Here is an 18,223-nt window from a genome sequence, read left to right on the forward strand (position 1 = left end):
CCGAGCGACGTGTGAAAAGGGAAGGGAAAAAAAGAGAAGGGGGAGGGGGAAAAATTCGACACAGTGGTAGTCGAAACGTCAGCGTCGCTGGGTTCGGATTTCCGATCGGTTCGGGGTTTAAATGTCGAGGTAAAGCTTCCAATAAGACGTTGTTTTTTTGGTGAAAACAATCGCTGAAAACGGGGGAAATGAGGTCTTGAATGGTTGTATTCTTCGATTTTTTGAAGTGATATTTGATTTTTTTCCTAATTTTATTCATTTGATCTGTCCTTGTTTTTGTTTCATGTTGTTTTTTGTTGTGTTTTGGATTTAATCTGTTCTTGGTGCAGGTACTGAAGATGTGGTTGCTGGGGGTGAGTGGGGAAGAGCAGAGATCGCTAAACCCGTATGAATACTTAGATTCTGGGAAAGAAGCCCTTTTTCGTGTCAGTGCTGTTGTTCCCTGGGGAGAAATGGGGTAAAGATTTCATTTTTCCACATATTATAAGAAGAAAACATACAAATTTGAAGTCTTCTACGTTTCTGCTTCATTTCTCTTTGCCACCATGTCTTGTTTTGCTTCTGGTAGAGAAACTTTAAAAGCTTTTAACGGCTGAGATTGTATCAAATAGTTGTGAAGTGGAATGCTCGAATGGGCCTCAAATTGATGAGAGAACATGGTTTTGATAAATCTCCCTCTGGGAGATTTAAACAGTTGCAAGATACAGCAATAAATCAAGAGAAGGGGGCTAAGAAACCTTTAAAACGGAAAAGAGCTTCAGTCGAGGAGAATGTGATTGGTGCAGATAAGGAGTCTTTGATCACAAAATATCGCCAGGAGCTTGAGGAGCTGTTCGAGTACTACAATGAGGTTTCGTCTTATAAGTTGCATTTGGATGATTATGCTCTGTTGTCGAACAATTCAGTGGTTGCCTGCTTGCTGGAGGAGAGCAGTCTCCCCTTTTCCAAGTTGGTGGATGAGATTTATGTTAAGTTGAAGGCAAGAGGGGGGAATTGGGAGGGGATTACATTGGCATCAGTCCGTAGTACAGTGCTTTTCATTGGGCAGAGAGTGATGTATGGGATTGCCAATCCTGATGCTGATGTATTAGAAGATGAATCTCAGCTGTGCCTCTGGTGTTGGGAGGTCATACCACTGATCATTTTTTTCTCAACTATTGGTTGATTTTTTTATCTTCTATTTTGGTTGATATTGACCGGCATGAAACACTGTTCTTCTTACTCTTTTTCTTGATGCCCTTAACCATTCAGACAAGAGATATGAAGCTGCTTCCCATGTCTCATCATTGGATTTTGAGCATTCGGCGCATAGGTCGGGAGAAAATTCATGAGAGGATTTCTGCTCTTTCAGGTAAGAACCTGTCCTGGTCAAGATATTGCTTCTCGCTGAAGTGAGTCTAAATGAAACCTCATGGCACCAAATCTGATTCTAAATTCTTAAACATGATTCATCATCTGCCTTTTTCCTCTACCAGATTTCAACAATGGCAAGGAGTTTAGGGCTTACAATATTTTGCTAAACTGGTGACTTAGTTATTCTGCATTTTGTTGTGGAAAACAATGTCTATAATTCTGGTTTATTTGCACTTAATGACTGAAATAATGGAGCAGGTGTGATAATGCTATCCTTTAACAGATATATTTACATGCACACTATGAACTTTCCAGTGCCATTTTCTCCCACTTTTTCCCACTTATCTATTTGGCTTAGAGTGATTTCCTTCTAATAGTTGGGTAAATTATATTTTTATAAGGTTTGTATCATTTATGTAAGGCATATTGATGCAATACAAATCACAATTTGTTGCCAAATAACTGATATAGATGCCTTGAATATTTTATGATTTCAATAGCATTTTCATTTCATACCCTGTGCCTTTTCTCTCATCTTTTTTTCCCTTAACAGAAAGATGGCAGATCTCTGTTGTTCATTTTCCTCCTGTACTTCACTAATAGATTCTGGGGACATGGTTGTTTGCTGAAAATGTAATATTGCCTTCTATGCATACAAAGAGCTTCCCTTTGTAATTTTCAGCTCTGGGTATTAATAATGTTTCTCTTATTGCAGCAACACTGTCAGCATTGTCCATTCCAGAAAGCCATGAAAATTATAAAACTGAGCTTTTGAAAGCATTGGAAAAGCTTGGAAAAGCAATAAATGGAATGGGAATCAGGTCACTGGTTGAAAGGTTGAAACAAAAGAATGTTACTGACATGTATGCGTGTTTGTGACAAGTTTTCCTTAATTTTTTTCTTGCTTTATATTCCTTGGACGGATATTTAAACCACTGAATGCAAAATCCACTTGTTATTAGGTGTGTGAGAGAAGCCAAGCCAAACGAGGTGTTAATCAAGGATTTTGACCCTAAGAATGAGAAGAAAAGAGTGGATCGTGAACTTCAGAAGGAGAAGTGTCAAGCTGTAAGTGTTAAGTTCACTGATGTGATGTTATATTGATATCATATGTTTACTGAGTTATGTGTATATCAAAATTTTCAGAGAAGATTTATGTGTAATAGTTAGGAAGCCTACTTCTATCAGGGCCTGTAACCCTCCAAGCTTACAAATTTCTTGTATATGCTGACATGTGATTAAAGTTCACTGCCTTCTTCCATGGGAATACATATAACTAATCTGCTTTAAGATGTTGCTACTTTCTTGTACCTGAGAATTTATCCAACAGTGCTGGGGGCACTGGTTTTATGCACCCAAAAAGTTTTCTCTGCCACATGACATGAGGGGATTAGTGCTAGGAGTTGGTGCATAGATGGGGGGTTGGTTGAATGCTTAGTTGCCATGTCAGCATTATCTGGACCTAAACTTTTCATGTGCACTAACAGGCAACCCAAGATATTTTTACTTGAAATAACATGCCCTGGCACGAACTGTTTGTACAACCAAGTAGTTGGTCAGAATTGTCAGATGTTTTACTTTTTAAACATGAGGTACTGCTTATTGGTTGCTTAGGCAGTTAATTTTCTTAAATAACTACATAAGCGAAAAAAAAAGAAAAAAAATCTTAATTAACTTGCTGATTTTGAGCATTATGGTATAAGGGATGCAAACCAGCTGAGCTGAGTATCAAATTCATTAAGCTTCATCTGGTTGAACCCAAATTGAGCTCGCCTTTGTCTCAAGCATTACCTAAGCTTGACTAACTTGTTTAGAACAAAGTTTCAGGCTTTCAGCTATAATTCCTGGGTATTCATTCATATTGATCCTATGTATGTAGATGCAAGTTCTTACTGAATGGATTCCCAATAGTATGAGAAGTTTTCAAAGATTGCTGGTAATCATACGAAGATGATTGGGTTTGTACATAACGTGCTTTTCTAATAGGAAACAATGAGGTTTCCATAATAGGTGACTAAAACTATTGGATCAGATCTAGGGGTGGCAATCTTGACCTGGATCCCTTTACCTAACCTGACCTGTCCTAGACCTGATGGCGAACCCAAGACCCGGCTAGTCCAACCCATTGGGTTTGTGAGTCAGGTATGCATTTGCCAACCCCGAATCCCCAACGGCTCAGATTTGGGTCAAGACCCCTCAATCTATCATGTCATGAGGAATTTATGTCATTATATTTTTATTATATATTTTAATTTTCATGTACTGAATGACATGAACCATTATTTGTATCTTTAATATGATTTTATTTGTTAATTGCAAAAAAATATATTCTTTTGGTAGATGCAGGGGTTTCCCCCAATATGTTCTAGGATAAGAACAACCTGCAACATCAGCATTTTGAAATCACTTGATTATTTGATATAGCAAAAGAGGATTTTGAAATAATTTGTAGCATGAATAACCCTGGAAATTGTGAAAAATAAATAGCATGGAGATACAATAAAAAGTTATTAAATAAACCTGAATTGGTTAAATGGGTTAGCAGGTTAGATGCGAGTTAGGTGGGTTGACTGCGGGTTGGTTGTGGGACAGGCCCTTAGGGACTTGATACATGAAATCAGCCCAACCTGAGATCGACCTGACCTGCCGATCCCCACCTTTTGACTTCTCCTATTTGTCTCAACTTTCCTTATCTTAAGCAGGGAACAAGCAATACCCATGTTGGCAGGGGGCATGAGATCTAATCTGCAGACCCCCATTCCCTACTAAATTTTCCATGGAGATTCCAAATATGGCAACCTAAAACTTTTTCCTTTCTGACAAGAATGGACAGTGAAGGTGAAAAGGAGAGCCATCATTTGAGCCTGATTATCTGCAAGCTAAAATAAGAAGAAAGCTGTCAGTCTTCTTTATGTCTCTCTCAAGTTGGAGCATTAAGGTTCTAGATGCCCATCAAGTTGATGATTTGCTGAAATGTATCTTTCAAGAGGTCTAGTAAAAACATTTGCAAGTTTAGTGACGAAGCTCCCCTTTCAACTGGCCGTTATTTGCAACCATGGATTTATGTCCTAGTTGATATTTTGCCATACCATACAAATTGGATAGATTAGTGATTGACCACTTCGTGGGATGAGTCTGGGACATTGAAAACTTAGGATTGGCTGGTATAGTCCTGCCTCACTTGGTACCAAGTGGGAAAAGAAGCAGGACTAGCTGGTTCGTCTCGAGAACTTCCAGGATGCAATCAAAAAATGTCAGGCTGGCTTTTTCCTTTGTTTTGCATTTGAGTGCGAGGAGAAAAGATGGTGGAAAGAGAGGAAGAAGAAGGAAAAAGGTTAGTTTCGGGAATGCCAAAGTTAGCTTATGACTATGTTTTCATAGAGTAGCTTAGCTATAATTAAAGCACCATAAAAAGAACACCTAAAAAATAATCCAGGCCAAATTGTGCTAGGATCAGTATTAACACTAAAAACTCAAAAACCTCACATAACCTAAACAAACAATAAAAACCCTAAATAACATTAACAAACATCAGATAAATGAAAAAAGGGAAAGAAAGCGATCCTGGTAGGGATGCTAGTGTACGATGTCAACATGTGGGCATTCCAGTATGATGCCAACCAGATGTCCAATTTACAGGCATTGGGACTGGGATTTCAGTACTTGTTTGCAATAATGTCTAAAGTAGCATGACTGGTGCAATATAATGCCATACAGCTATGAAGATGTTCTCCCAGCTTGTTAAAGGGGTAGTTTAACCATTGAAGTTTGTATGAGGCCATGGCCATGTCATGATAACTTTTGCTTAGGACCCGAACAAGACATTATATTTCTTCATTTTCTAAGATGTTGGTAAGTCTACAATTTGTGTAACAGTCAAAAGTTCAACACGTAATCGCTGCATAACTTGCAAGGATTGTAGTAGGCCATCAAGTTTATTAGAAGAGGAAATAGGATTCGCTTCTCTTGGAATCTCTTTATGTCATAGCAGTTTCATGTCCATGTCCAAATGTAGTTTGCTCAGTAGAAGACTTAAAATGTGTTTAGTATACAATGCCGTGTCTTGCTTTTAGTGAGGTCTTGCGGATACAAACAAGCATCATCTAAAAGATCATTTTTTGGGTCAGAAAAATCCTACATAATATTTAAGAAATTCTATAGGAAAAGCTACTGTTTGTGCTCCATGAATGCAAGGTTGTCAAAGGGGGTTGCTTAGGTGCCTAGGCAACCCAATTGCTTAGGCACTAGCACTTTCTAGGTCTTCAAGTGAGATTGTCATCTGAGCACATATTTTGGCACCTAGGAGAGCACCTGACTGCCTAGGGTCCACCTTGTCTTAAGCAACCACATTGTTCCTTAATTTATTAGGGCCTTACGTTTTTTGATTCATTCTCTTTCTAATTAAACACATATCTACTTTAAGAGAGAGAAGCAAATGCATTACAATGTGTACCCATAAACAATAAGTGATGCTTGACAATGCTATGTTGCTAGGAAGCTTTAGATATTTGAATCGCTCATAAAAAATTAATGTAAATAAAACCACTGTGATAAACCAAATATGCCATTATTGCTTAGTTTAAGTGATTAATGACCTTACCATTTACCAATACGATGCTCTTTAATCAATGTTTATGTACAATACATATATCATTAGATCATGCAAGGCTATCTATGATTCTATTTATGAAATGAACTGATTTTTGTCATTTTTAATGATGTTTTCTCCAAAAATCCACATGGATAGGCATTCCGCTTAGACCTTAAAAGACGTTACTTCCCTGGACTGCCTAGGTGATTTCATACCCTTGCAAGAAGGCCATGATGAAGGAAACCAAGTGTATATTGCTTTTGTGTAAAACAAATATGATGGTGAGATCTTGCTGCTTCAGTGTCATGAAAGGTTTTATAAGGAACTATCCCAATGTTGATAAATTTTTCCACATAGATGAAGTTAAAAATCAAAGATTCAATGGGTTGAGTGAATAAAGCAAGGTTTTAAAACTTAGTTTCGGTTTTTGGTCCCCTAGATAGAGTTTCGGATATGGTAGTCTTACTCCGACTTTTGGAGTTTTAATTAAGAAAGTCAAGAAAAATAGAAAAACTAAGAGAAAGGTAAAATAAATTAAGGCAAGTTATATCACATAGTTGTTATTATATTTTGAGTTATTTATTGTAGTTTAGGTAGTTTTAGTCCTAAATTGAACTATGTTGACTATTGAGGTTTAATGCATTAAGTATATGGCATGAACATAATAATTTGTTAAGTTTAAATACCAAACATCATTCAATTGAAAATAAAGAACATATAATCATCTGTATATACATATTCATGGTCACAAGAGTATAAAATTAGCAGTCCATCTAAGCAAGGAAAAGACATGCAAACACATTTCTTTTTATTTCGTTTTAATAACCCATTTAAGCATATTACAATTTATTTCATTGTAATAACTTATCTAAGCAAGAAAAAAAAATCTGTCTGATTATATATTATTCTATTTGATTTTAATGACCTGACTAAGCATGAGAAGCCTATCTAAATAAAAACCCCATTTTATTTCATTATTACATTTTGTTTTCGGAAGCATGTAAACAAGTCAAAAAAAAAGAAGAGAGAGATATAGCAACATATAATACAATCTAATTAGTAATGAAATTCAAAGAAAAAGAGAGCAGAAGAAAACATTTAAGCACATATACTTTCTAAAAAAAAAAAAAAGTAGGTTTGGTCAATTTAGGCTGAAACTTCCAAAACTTGTTGCAATTGTAGAAGTCAACTGAATCTGGGCAAACCTGTAGAGAGTCAAAAAAACCTTGATAAATAGTAGTATGAGCTTAGACTACGCAAATAAAACAATTAACAAGGCATCTGAGGATTGGGCAAATTAGTTTTAGGAAGCTCGTTTGAGGTTTTATCATAATTTCAAGGTTTGAAGTTTTGATCAAAATTTATTAGTTTCTGAAGAGGCAAGTTGAAGTCAACAACTCAACCCCCTTCAAAAAAAGGTGCGTGGGCGGGTTCAGTTTAAACCAACGACGACCCCTTTTTTAAGAAATATTATCTTATTTTCTAATAAATGTTAACTTTTAATAAATGCTAGCCAGGATCCATTATAGTATTTTATAGAGACTAATATGAAAGAACTAATATGGACAACTAAATACAGGAAACCATCATTCACCATAATTAACACATTTTTTTACATAAAATGAATAATAGTTTTATGCAATTACATGAATTTATTTAACTGGCCTCTTAGCCGCAAAATATAAAAAAGAAATGCTAAATTCAAGACTTTTTCAAGATCTGCGATATAATGATGAAGAAAATACACTTGGCTTTTAAATTTTACAATTTAGTTTTGAACAATTGAAGTGCAATAAGTAAATAATATGTACGGTTACAGCATGATATTGTTAGTATACTTTATGAATTTTACTACATATAATATTAAATTCGTCCTAAACTACCAAAACTACTCATAAAGAACATATGTGATTGAAAATAATTTAAAATGTTATCTAACAATTTTATTTTTTTTGTTTTTTAATTATTTTGGCCAAAACTCTAAAATTTAGATTTGAAACTATTGAAACCGAAAGTTACAGCTGCAACTCAAACCAAACTCAAGTAGTTAATCCATGGATGGTTTATAGAAATGGATGCTGGATTGCACTATATAAAAAAAAAAACTAGGTTGCGCTTGTGAACAAGTTTGGACTGGATTAAACATATACAAAACCAAGCTTCTCTCTGTATGGAAACTGAATTAGATTCTAGCTCTCCTAATTCTAGTGTCAAGTTTAGTGATTAAAAGATTATAATGAGCTCTAAAACTTGCTTATTTTTTATCAAAATCCAAACATTTTCTATTGTTCATTTTTTATGTTAATACAATTCAAGTTTAGCCTACAAACATAATTGAGCTGAACTAGGTTTTCTTTAAGTTTGGCTTCGTAAATAATCAGTCTAGTGAGGTTGAGCTTCATCTGTGTAATTGTTGGATGAGCCCAAATAAGTTCGTGGCAAGCCAAGATCCAAGCTTGAATTGTTCAAGAATTCATATGCAGCCCTTGATAGTATTTTATACCATATGTGAATTATCTTGCTTGCAATCCCACCAACCTTAAATATATATTGTTGCTTTGCAGGAAAAGGAACTTAAGCGGCTACAAAAAGAAGCTGAAAAAGAGCAAAGACGTCATGAAAAAGAACAAGCTGAACTGAGAAAACAATGTAAAAGGCAGAAAGAAGAAGCTGAGAGGAATCAACGACGCCGGGAAAAGGAAGAAGCTGAATTGAGAAAGCAACTTGCCTTACAAAAGCAAGCTACAATTATGGATCGCTTTCTTAAAAGTAAGAAGAGCAATGATTGTTCAGACAACTCAAAGAAAGTGCCACCAAAAAAAGCTCCAGTATCTGGATCACCTTGTAAAACTGAAGATCTTGTTGAAATGATGGACCGTGTCATTTCTGAGGAAGCGAGCCTGCCTACTGTGGAGGGCCTTCGCAAGTTAGTTGCAGCTTTCCTTTCTTCCTTTCATTCTTGATTATTTTTTTCTTGATTTTTTTCCCTCATGATATCTGTGGTCATGAAGTTTTAAAAGAAAATTGATTTCGGTAAAAATGGGTAACTTGGTCAAGGTTTGGTAAGTTCAGGCAAGAATTTGTTTACGCCAGAGACAATAAAATAGATATTAGGGGAAATAGGAATATCATGTGCCATTTCAGTAGAAACTTACGGTTTGTTAAAATATGGGATTGTATATTTCTAAATTTGGAATGCTAAAGCTGCACATCTTTGCCGGTCACTCTTTCTATCCTTGTTTTCATCTGCCTATGTCAGTTTACAGTCCAGTTTACATTCGGAAGGACTGTTTCCTAGGAACCTTCCATGCTGCTATTGCACGATTAGAATATACGACTTGAGGGCTTTGCCAGCATGGGCTAGACGAGCATTCCAAATAGTGTGACAAAGAGGAGCAGTTCCATGTCGATAATTTTTAGAAAAATACATAAAGAAAGATATTCTGAATAATTTTGGACTTGAGAGATCCAGTAAAATTTGACTTTTTGGTCGCACATTTCAGGTTGCATGTTGCTAGCTGGCAGAAAGCACGTTATTCCAATAGATCCAACCGGTGGGGAGTAAGGCGAAATCCAAAGGTTGAATTGATTAAAGAACTTAAGCTGCGAGGATCATCCATTGGAAAAGTTCCCTCTCCAAATAAGGGTCTTGCCTGTAATAAACTGAACGGTAATGGTGAACCAACCACGGATATGCTGGTTGATAAATGGGAGGAAACTATCCCAAATGAAATCTCATGTCAGACTGATGGCTATGTGGCTCCAACTTGTGTCCGGTCAATGATCAAAAAGCTACTGCAGTTTGACAAGAGTCCCAGGCCTGCATATTATGGTACATGGCACAGGAAAAGGCAAGCTCAATGTCGTTGATTTTGCTCTCATATTATCTGATTTCCTTTTATCATCACAAACTTGATGATTGTTTTTGTATTGATATTTGATTTTCTGCAAATTTTAGTAGTGTTGTTGGGCCACGACACCCCTTTAAGAAGGACCCAGATTTGGAATATGACATTGACAGTGATGAGGAATGGGAAGAGGTATTTATCTTATTCTTTCGATGAAACTAGATCATTTCCAGTAGTTGGTTTAGGATTTGTTTTCTTTTTGTAGGAGGATCCGGGTGAAAGCCTGTCAGATTGCAACGAGGACAATGAGGAGGAACTGTTAGATGAAGGAAGCCTAAATAGGGAGGACGAAGATGAAAATGAAGACAGCTTCTTTGTGCCCGATGGTTATCTCTCAGAGGATGAGGTATCTTCATTAGATCTAAACCACTATCCATCAATGTGAAATTTTGCATTGTTTCAGCGAATTTCGTATGACTGGAATGCTATAATATCATGCAGAAGTCAATATTTTATCTTTTTGAGTGGGTTTGATCAGTTAGATAAAAAATTATAATCCATTTTGTAAATATACTTTTTATTTCATTTTTCTGCATATATATTATCTCGGTCAAAAAAAAAAGAAAAAACAAAAGAGTTATGACAAGCCTGCTTGAAAGATTCTGTTTCCATTGTTTTATTCTTGTTCTTCCAATATCAATAAAGAAACTTCTAATTAGGCATCATGGATCATGATTTTTTCCCTTTGGAAAAAGTTAGATGTAGAGATGAAATGAATTGCCGTTAGTTTGATTGTGAGTGATTGATCTCAGATAAATTACATAAGGCATCCTGTTTATGTCTACTATTATGTAAACTCTGTTTAACAACTTTTGTTTAGGAGTGTGTCTACCATCTGACATAAATTTCAAATATCTTGATCTTGATATCGCAATTACTCATGTGCATCACACTCAGTGCTGGTTTAAAAAATAAAATCTGATTTTGACCGAGCAGGGTGTTCGAGTTGACAGCCCATCATATGTCATGGAGGATGAGGCCAAAAGCTCATCTTCTTTTAAGCTTGAGATTGAAAGTGAGGAATTCAGAGCATCGCTCCGGCATCAGAAGTATCTTCGTACTGTGACTGAGCAGGCTCTCCGAAAGAATCAACCATTCGTCATATCAAATCTCATGCATGAAAAAGTTGAACTAATTTCAGCAGTGGGTCTAGTTGGGACACCAAAGTTTGAGCAGATATGTTTGCAAGCACTATGCATGCAACCCTGCCCTGGAGGCTCTATCATAGATCAATCAATAAATCACAATTCATCGAAGGACCAAGAGATTTGCCGACCCCAAAGTAAGAGCAGCTCAACACCTGTAGTCTATGCAGCAGTTATTCCAGATTCAAACCTCTCAGAATTTGTAAGTGTGCTACAAATAAATGTACAGTGCTTGTATTTTCTCATTAAACTTGCTTCCTTGCCAACTTGGATCGACTTAACTTCTTCTATTTTCGACCTGAACTGAAGAAGAATAAAAGAACAAAAAAAATCAATGAATGGTGATTGGGCTTGCGATTGTTTCTTTTTTTTAATGTTCTCCTTTGGCATGACAGATCATTGACCATGCAGGTTGAGTGCATCCAGTCATACCCTCATGGGATGAGCAAGTTGGTAGATTTATTGCACTGCAAATTCCCATCCAGCACCAAGTCCTGTTTGAGAACTAAAGTGCGTGAGATATCAGATTTTGTGGATAATTGTTGGCAGGTAAGTTGTATTATCTTTGAATTATCTTTTTTATGGAAATACGAAACCTGAAATTGGTCTGTAATGATGTTTTTTAGGAGGAAAGGCATAGTTTTGAGCTAAATTCCACTCCAATGCTCTGAAATAGATAAGATGATACAAGAATAAATTCATTTTTAATTTTTCACAGGTTAAGAAAGAGGTTTTGGATAGGCTTGGCTTGTCAAATTCTCCAGGTATAAGGAGTTCTCTGTACATATAATTCCAGATCTCATGCAATTACAATATACAGGACCTAGTAACTGGCACTCATTCTGCAGCTGCTGGCAAATTTGTTGTACTTAACAAATGCTGATAAAAAAATTCATCATTTTTGACAGACGAGAGCTGCAGGCCAAAAGGTACAGCAACTTTATTCTCAAAGTGGTGTTTGCCTCCATCAGAAGATTCATTGAATGTTCCCAAATCTACTCAGCCATGCTTCAAGACAGAGGCTCATCTTGTTGAAGATCAGCACCGCTAGACCCAGTCATAGTCCGCTCTTCATTTTAAGTCTTGGAGTTGCAGTATTTAAGGGGTTTTGTAATGCTGGTGCCTGCAATCTCATATTGTGGCTGTTTTGTCATCTCGGACTGGTTATTAAGAGCATCGACAGCTCTGGTACAGTGGGTGATGTTTGTGTATATACAAGAAAAGAACGAAGGTTTTTCTTTTTTCTCTTTCTTCATGACCTTCTTCAATTCTTGGTTCCATGTTTATGAGGGGAAGGTTATAAATTTTGCAAAATAAATTTCTAGAGGGAACTATGTGAAACTGTCTTAATCTGTAGATTGGCAATACGTATCAGTATTTTGTGATCAGGGTTTTGCTTTGCTATTTTTATGTTTCATGTCTTAAATTGTGAATCTCAGCGTTCCAAAACCTTCTATCCTCTAGTTTTGCAGCATGTGGATATTTTGCTTTTGATTTCTTCTATTCTGATGCAAACCAACCAATGGCATCCCATTGCAAAACACAATGACATTTCTGTAAGCTGAAATCAGTGGAACCGAGGAGGATGTGCCATATATTTATTAAGCTCCTCTCTGTACTTAAATTTTTCATTGGGCAGACAATTATCTGAACTACTTATAATGATTGAGCTCTTCACAAGTAATTCAGCAGCTTGTTAATTTTGTTTCGTTCGCTCATTATACATAACTTTTTTCTAACTTTATTTACTTCGACAATGTCTTTTGATAATTGGAGGTGTTCTTGGTGTTTATTGTCACCTCTCCCCATCTTCAGGTTTTTGCTTGCACCAATATAGATAGCCTTTATCCTGGTCGGTTTAGTTGAAGCACTTTATGTTATGAGATAAATTCGTCCAGGGGAAGAGCTGGAGTTGGTTCTTAAGAGAAGAGAAGCTTTTTTCTTTTTTTTTTTTTTTGGGGGGGGGGGGGGGGGGGGGGGGGGGGGGATATACAAGAGCATTCAATTACTATAAGAACAAAAAATAAATTTAATGTTTGTTTGACTCTACCATGAACATTCAAGTACTACAAGAACATGTTACTACTCTATACCATGCATCATCATAGTGCTTTAGGACCGACTCCTCCCCCAGTCAGGGTGAATGAAGTCAGCTGGATTTCACTTGCCCTATTTTTTCAGCAAGTGGGGGGTCTTTTTAGGGCTCTTTTGAGGTGAACGCCAGCTGCAGGATGTAAATGCTAGCGCAAGGATTGATGAGGCTTGTCAGATATGCTTTATGTTTTCTGAAAGCCCAGATGATATAGAAGGATATAAAGTTGGATGTGTGACATATCTGACATTAGGATATTAGAAGATGCACAGATCTAGGTGGTTGATAAATGAACTGTTGATTACTTGAGGACTCGCAATCTATTCAGAATGAGGAATGATACATGCAAGGATCTCAAAAAGTTTCCTCCCATATGAAATTGGAAAGAGGAAATCTGTAACACCAGACTATGAAACAATCCACTTCTTTCGATTTGTCATAGCTAATTTGCAAAAGAACTTGGAAAGCCAAGTGATACAGCTTAAGCTCTAGATTCATAAAGACCAAGATTTAAATTCCAATACACCCATAAATAAAAGGACTGTTGACATCAAATCCAAAGTTGATATGCGTTCACCATACCTGATGAAAGAAGTGAATCTACCCAGCACTAATCTGAAAAGCCCTAGTGAGCAATGAATTTATGGCCGCAGTCTTGCACTAATATACAAGCCCTTCTCCAAATACAAAAAGGACATATTTGTAGCTTAAATATTCTGAATGTATTCACATGTATCCTCTGGTACTCAAACAAGAAGATCCAGCGGAAGCCGATCAAATGCATATTTCGGATTTTATCAGCCTGCCCTGGTTGGGGCAACATAGAGTTCTTTGAACCAACACCAAACAAAGAAATGGTACATAACTATGAAATCACCCTGTAATCAAGTTGTCTGGCAACTAATGCTGGGCCTTTAAAATAGATATGTATGAAAGTAGGTAAAGTTTTTTTAATCTCAAACAATCTATTCAATTTAATCAGCAGAATAACAACTTGGAACTAACATCTTTACGGCGCGGGCAATAAAATTGACATTTATATTACCAAGTATGCAAAATAAAATATGGACTTTATCATGACATCCAACCAGTAATTGCACTGAGTTAGAGGTCACATGCCACAATATCTAAAATGGAACAGTTATATTAAAACATAAATCAAATTAAGCTGAAAAAACCTGAGCTTGTTTGAAGCTAAGTTGTCATTGAATTTTTTTTTGAGGATATAGCTTTAAATCAAATTACAAGGAGAAATGAGCAGCTTTTGAAATGTAATCATTGTTGTTGTTTAAGTTCTCTACATTCTGAAAAATATCACCATGAAAATAAGCTATCCATATAAGGCCCAATGGAGACGCGTTCCTCTCTTCTGATATGTACATCCTGTCTTTGAATTTTGAATGTCTCTAATCCCAGGTAAGTGACTTTACGACAACCATGCATATACAACAGTTCAAGTCGGCCACAACCATCTTGCAGAGCTTGCAATCCTCGGTCACATAGATTTCGGCACCGATTCACATGTAAAATCTTCAAATTTCCACAATTTGATCCAATAGCTGACCATCCAGAAATACGGATCTCATGACAGACGGCAACACTCCATTCCTCAAGTAATGGACAGCCCTTGGCTATGGCCGCCACTGATTCATCACCAACAAAACGACACATTCTCAAGTTTAAAAATCGAAGTCTTGGAGCAGATCCAGTACCAATCCCACCCAAGCCATCCATGCCAACCCAGTTTCTCAAGTTGGACACGTTTAAATACTCAAGCCCACCTCCACTGACAGCTTCCAACAATCCTTCTGAAGTAAGCATGCACGAGTCAGCTTCTAAATAAGTTAGAGTAGACGAGCATCCTTTGAATCCCATACCTGTTAAGCCCTTGCAATATGAAATCATAAAAGTATGAAGTTTCAAACAGCTCTTGGCGATTGCATTAATCCCACGGTCTGAAATCAATATGCAATAGGAAAGATCTATGTTCTCCAATGCCCGACAATACTCAGCAAGGCTTTCTAAACCAACATCTGTGATATTACAACGATATAGAGTAATAGATACCAAATGAGTGCATCCTGTAGATACTTGAGTAAGACCATTATCTGTGATGCCAAAACAACAATATAAAGAAAGAGACCGAAGGTTTGATCCAGAATCTCTCAGTCGAGCCAATGCTGAATCAGGTAATTCTGTGCAACCAGCTAGAGATATTGAATTGAGATAGGGGAAGCGGACCAATAGTCTTGGTATATATTGAGCATACCCTTGGTAAATATTTGGTTTATAAGAGAACTGAAAGATTAATGATCTGCGTGCTAAATTTTGAATATGAAGCCAATGACGACATGTTAAGCCAAAAGCATTTCGATCAGTAATATTTTGAAGCTTCCGAAAAATAATAAGCAAGCAATCATCAGGTAGATAGCTCTCGACATTATTTAAATGATAATCCATTCTTTGCATCACTAAATCAAAGGAAAACTAACTCTAAGCTGAAGGCTGTAATGCACGAATCTTTATTGAGTACTTTTGGCAACTTGAAGAGGATGAACCAACAGAGTCAAAGCCACAGAGAACAGCTGACTCACCATATCCATAGCCAATGAGGGCTCCACATTTGCGACAAAGAAGCTTAGTTTTCGGTCTATAACGACCCAGATTGATGGGAAAACAATTTATCTCATCAACTTGAGTAAATCGACTGAGATCGACAGAAATAAAAGAAATCACACCCTTCTTGATGGATTTTTGATAGTCCGAGCCTATTCCAGATGTGATTCTATTAGAAGATGTCAAGTTCAGAGGATATCCACAAGATCCACAACTGCATATAGAAAAAATATTGAGCCTTAGTTGTTGGATGACCAAATGATTCATAATATTATAATGTAACTCATGAAATAATGGTTAAAAAATTTAATAACAAATAAATAAATTTGATGTGATTTAAAATCAGACTAAAATCATCCAAGATGTTTTGCAAACACTGTGAAGACAATAATATTCAACAAGAAGAACTTTCAGGCTTTGATGTGCTTTAAACTCAAATTATGAGTAACAAGATGCATATGAAGACTTAATGATGTTCAATATATAAAGATGAGCATCTGCAAACTTAAATGTGTTTATTTGCCAGTAAAGAATTAAAATGAAAGTTTTATATGATGCAACACCATCTAATTACATTTGTGCTAAGAACCAACATGCATATTGCATGTTGCCATGCATCGGATTAAACAAAAGTTCTGCTGAAGTATCTACAATAAATACTATCAACAGTTCTATTTTTCTATCTCCATGTTTTCTTATCAACTGCTCCTAAGGAGTAGGAATATGAAGATGACATTCACCAAAAGAAATTAAGCAAAATTACAAAAAGCAAATGCTAAGCCAAAAAAATAGCTAATATGAATCCTATGCTCTACAAAAACCATAAAGTTGGTTCTTAGTGTTCAAAAGAAGAATACATCAAAAATTAAAATAAGCTACAATAAGAAACTTTACATGGTTTAAATTTAATTTCATTTTATGCTAAGTGATATGAAATGACATGGACTTGGAATTGAGAAATGAAAGAGAACCAAATGTACTTCGAGGAAAATTTTAGCTGCTCAAACCTAGCAGCCAAACACTTCCTTGGTTAAACAAGCAAGTTAAAGAAAAAGAACTAAGGAATTAAAAAAAAAGGGTTTGTTTGATAGGTTGACCGGTCTGGGGCAATGCATGAACAGAAAAAGATAAAACTTCCTGAGTTCATTTCTGAACTTAATAAATTATTAACAGGATGAACTCTAGGGTCAAAAGACATGATTGAACCAAAAGGCATTAATAGCCACAATGGTATTATCTGGTTAGCCCAAATTGGATATCCATATGTCTTTCCATTGTCAGAATATTTTATATCCTTGTAGATAACTACATTTAGCTTTGACATGAACCAAAATTTACACCATCTTGAATTTTGTTAAGAGTGACTAAAAGTTGGGCTAGACAAGTATTATCAGAAGTAACATATGTTATATTGTAAGTGATTGAATCTTCAAAATATCTGGGTCTTGTTTTTCATCTGGATTGCTCTTAATAGCTCCAACACCTTGCTTGCTAACCCACTTAGAAACTCAACATGAAACAATATACATTGCTAGAAATTCTTCTAGTATCTTAGCCCATGTTGTGCACATCCGCTAGAATCATTAAGCAATCAAACCTAAGAATCTACTTTCCTCAAAGGTCTAACACCACTTGCCAATTATATATATATAATATATACACACAAAATTGCAACTTGATTAAATTTGATGTGCAATAGTAAATCGGATTTGAGCTCCACTTTTCTGTATCTAAAATTCACAGCCACATTACTATACCTTTTCCTATCATAACTTCAAAAATCACTTCAACTTTTACAACAGCAATTTACCTTTGAGCGTGGCGCACAAACATAACCAATGTGATACAATTCGTCAAATAAGAGACTGGACCGATCAACCAACAGTTCTTTTCCCACCAAATAGGAGTTGAATGACATGGCATTACATAATAACAAAACAAATAGCTTCCATTTCCACCATTAGATTTACAAAATTAAACAATTAGACTGCACCATAAAAGAACAAAGACAATCCCCAAAAATTTTAAACTATACAACATTTCAAATGAAAACTCCTTAGATAGAGATATATAGATATCTGGATATCACGGTATATTACCTGAAATTGGAAGAAATTTCAGGAAACAACATTGACCAGGGAAATCATGAAACTACATCAGAATTTTGGTGATAAAAATCTCAAATTCGAAGCAGATAGAGCAAAAAAAATAAAGCAAAATCCAACCTAATCGAAGACAAAAGGCAGAGTAAAACCCTCAATTAGAGGTGGGAAATTGGGGACAAAAAATAGAAAACCTGTAAGCGACGTCCGCCTGGGACATCCTCGACGATCAAAGATCGGATTTGGCATTGAATGATCTACAAATCCATCAACCTAAGTGAAAGAAATATGGAGGAATGGGATAGGATGGATATATACCAAGGGGGAGGAGAAGACTTTGGGGATGGAGCTGCTGAAATTGGACGGATGCGGCCATGCGGTGGACTTTATTTTGCTTCGCCGGGTGGGTGTTGTTG

General features: G+C 36.2%; 2 protein-coding genes across 10 annotated transcripts; one reads left to right on the plus strand and one right to left on the minus strand.

Moving 5' to 3' along the window:
- The first annotated feature begins 27 nt into the window (after positions 1-27).
- On the plus strand, positions 28-12,385 carry LOC103714967 (chromatin assembly factor 1 subunit FSM-like). Of its 9 annotated transcripts, XM_088720203.1 has the most exons (14): positions 149-203; positions 330-457; positions 695-1,126; positions 1,252-1,351; positions 2,069-2,216; positions 2,316-2,421; positions 8,509-8,870; positions 9,448-9,795; positions 9,903-9,984; positions 10,058-10,198; positions 10,789-11,199; positions 11,409-11,546; positions 11,716-11,761; positions 11,906-12,385. In XM_088720203.1, the coding sequence occupies exons 3-14, from the start codon at positions 1,055-1,057 to the stop codon at positions 12,046-12,048; spliced, it is 2,097 nt and encodes a 698-aa protein (XP_088576329.1). In that variant the 5' UTR covers positions 149-203; positions 330-457; positions 695-1,054; the 3' UTR covers positions 12,049-12,385. The 9 variants fall into 9 exon arrangements, 8 of the variants coding, with proteins under 8 accessions (XP_088576323.1, XP_088576329.1, XP_038989589.2 ...); XR_005514868.2 differs by lacking the exon at positions 149-203 and adding an exon at positions 28-129 and having other exon boundaries at positions 330-1,126; positions 11,393-11,546; XM_088720197.1 differs by lacking the exon at positions 149-203 and adding an exon at positions 28-129 and having other exon boundaries at positions 330-1,126.
- Positions 12,386-14,092: 1,707 nt separating this feature from the next.
- Positions 14,093-15,587, minus strand: LOC103714985 (RNI-like superfamily protein). Its single transcript, XM_008802486.6, has one exon. The coding sequence runs from the start codon at positions 15,556-15,558 to the stop codon at positions 14,404-14,406; it is 1,155 nt and encodes a 384-aa protein (XP_008800708.1). The 5' UTR covers positions 15,559-15,587; the 3' UTR covers positions 14,093-14,403.
- Between the last annotated feature and the right edge of the window lie 2,636 nt (positions 15,588-18,223).

The sequence above is a fragment of the Phoenix dactylifera genome, chromosome 4, assembly GCF_051530095.1.
Source record: "Phoenix dactylifera cultivar Ajwa chromosome 4, Ajwa_hap1_PhDact_Kaust_v1.1, whole genome shotgun sequence".
NCBI classification, from domain to species: Eukaryota; Viridiplantae; Streptophyta; class Magnoliopsida; order Arecales; family Arecaceae; genus Phoenix; species Phoenix dactylifera.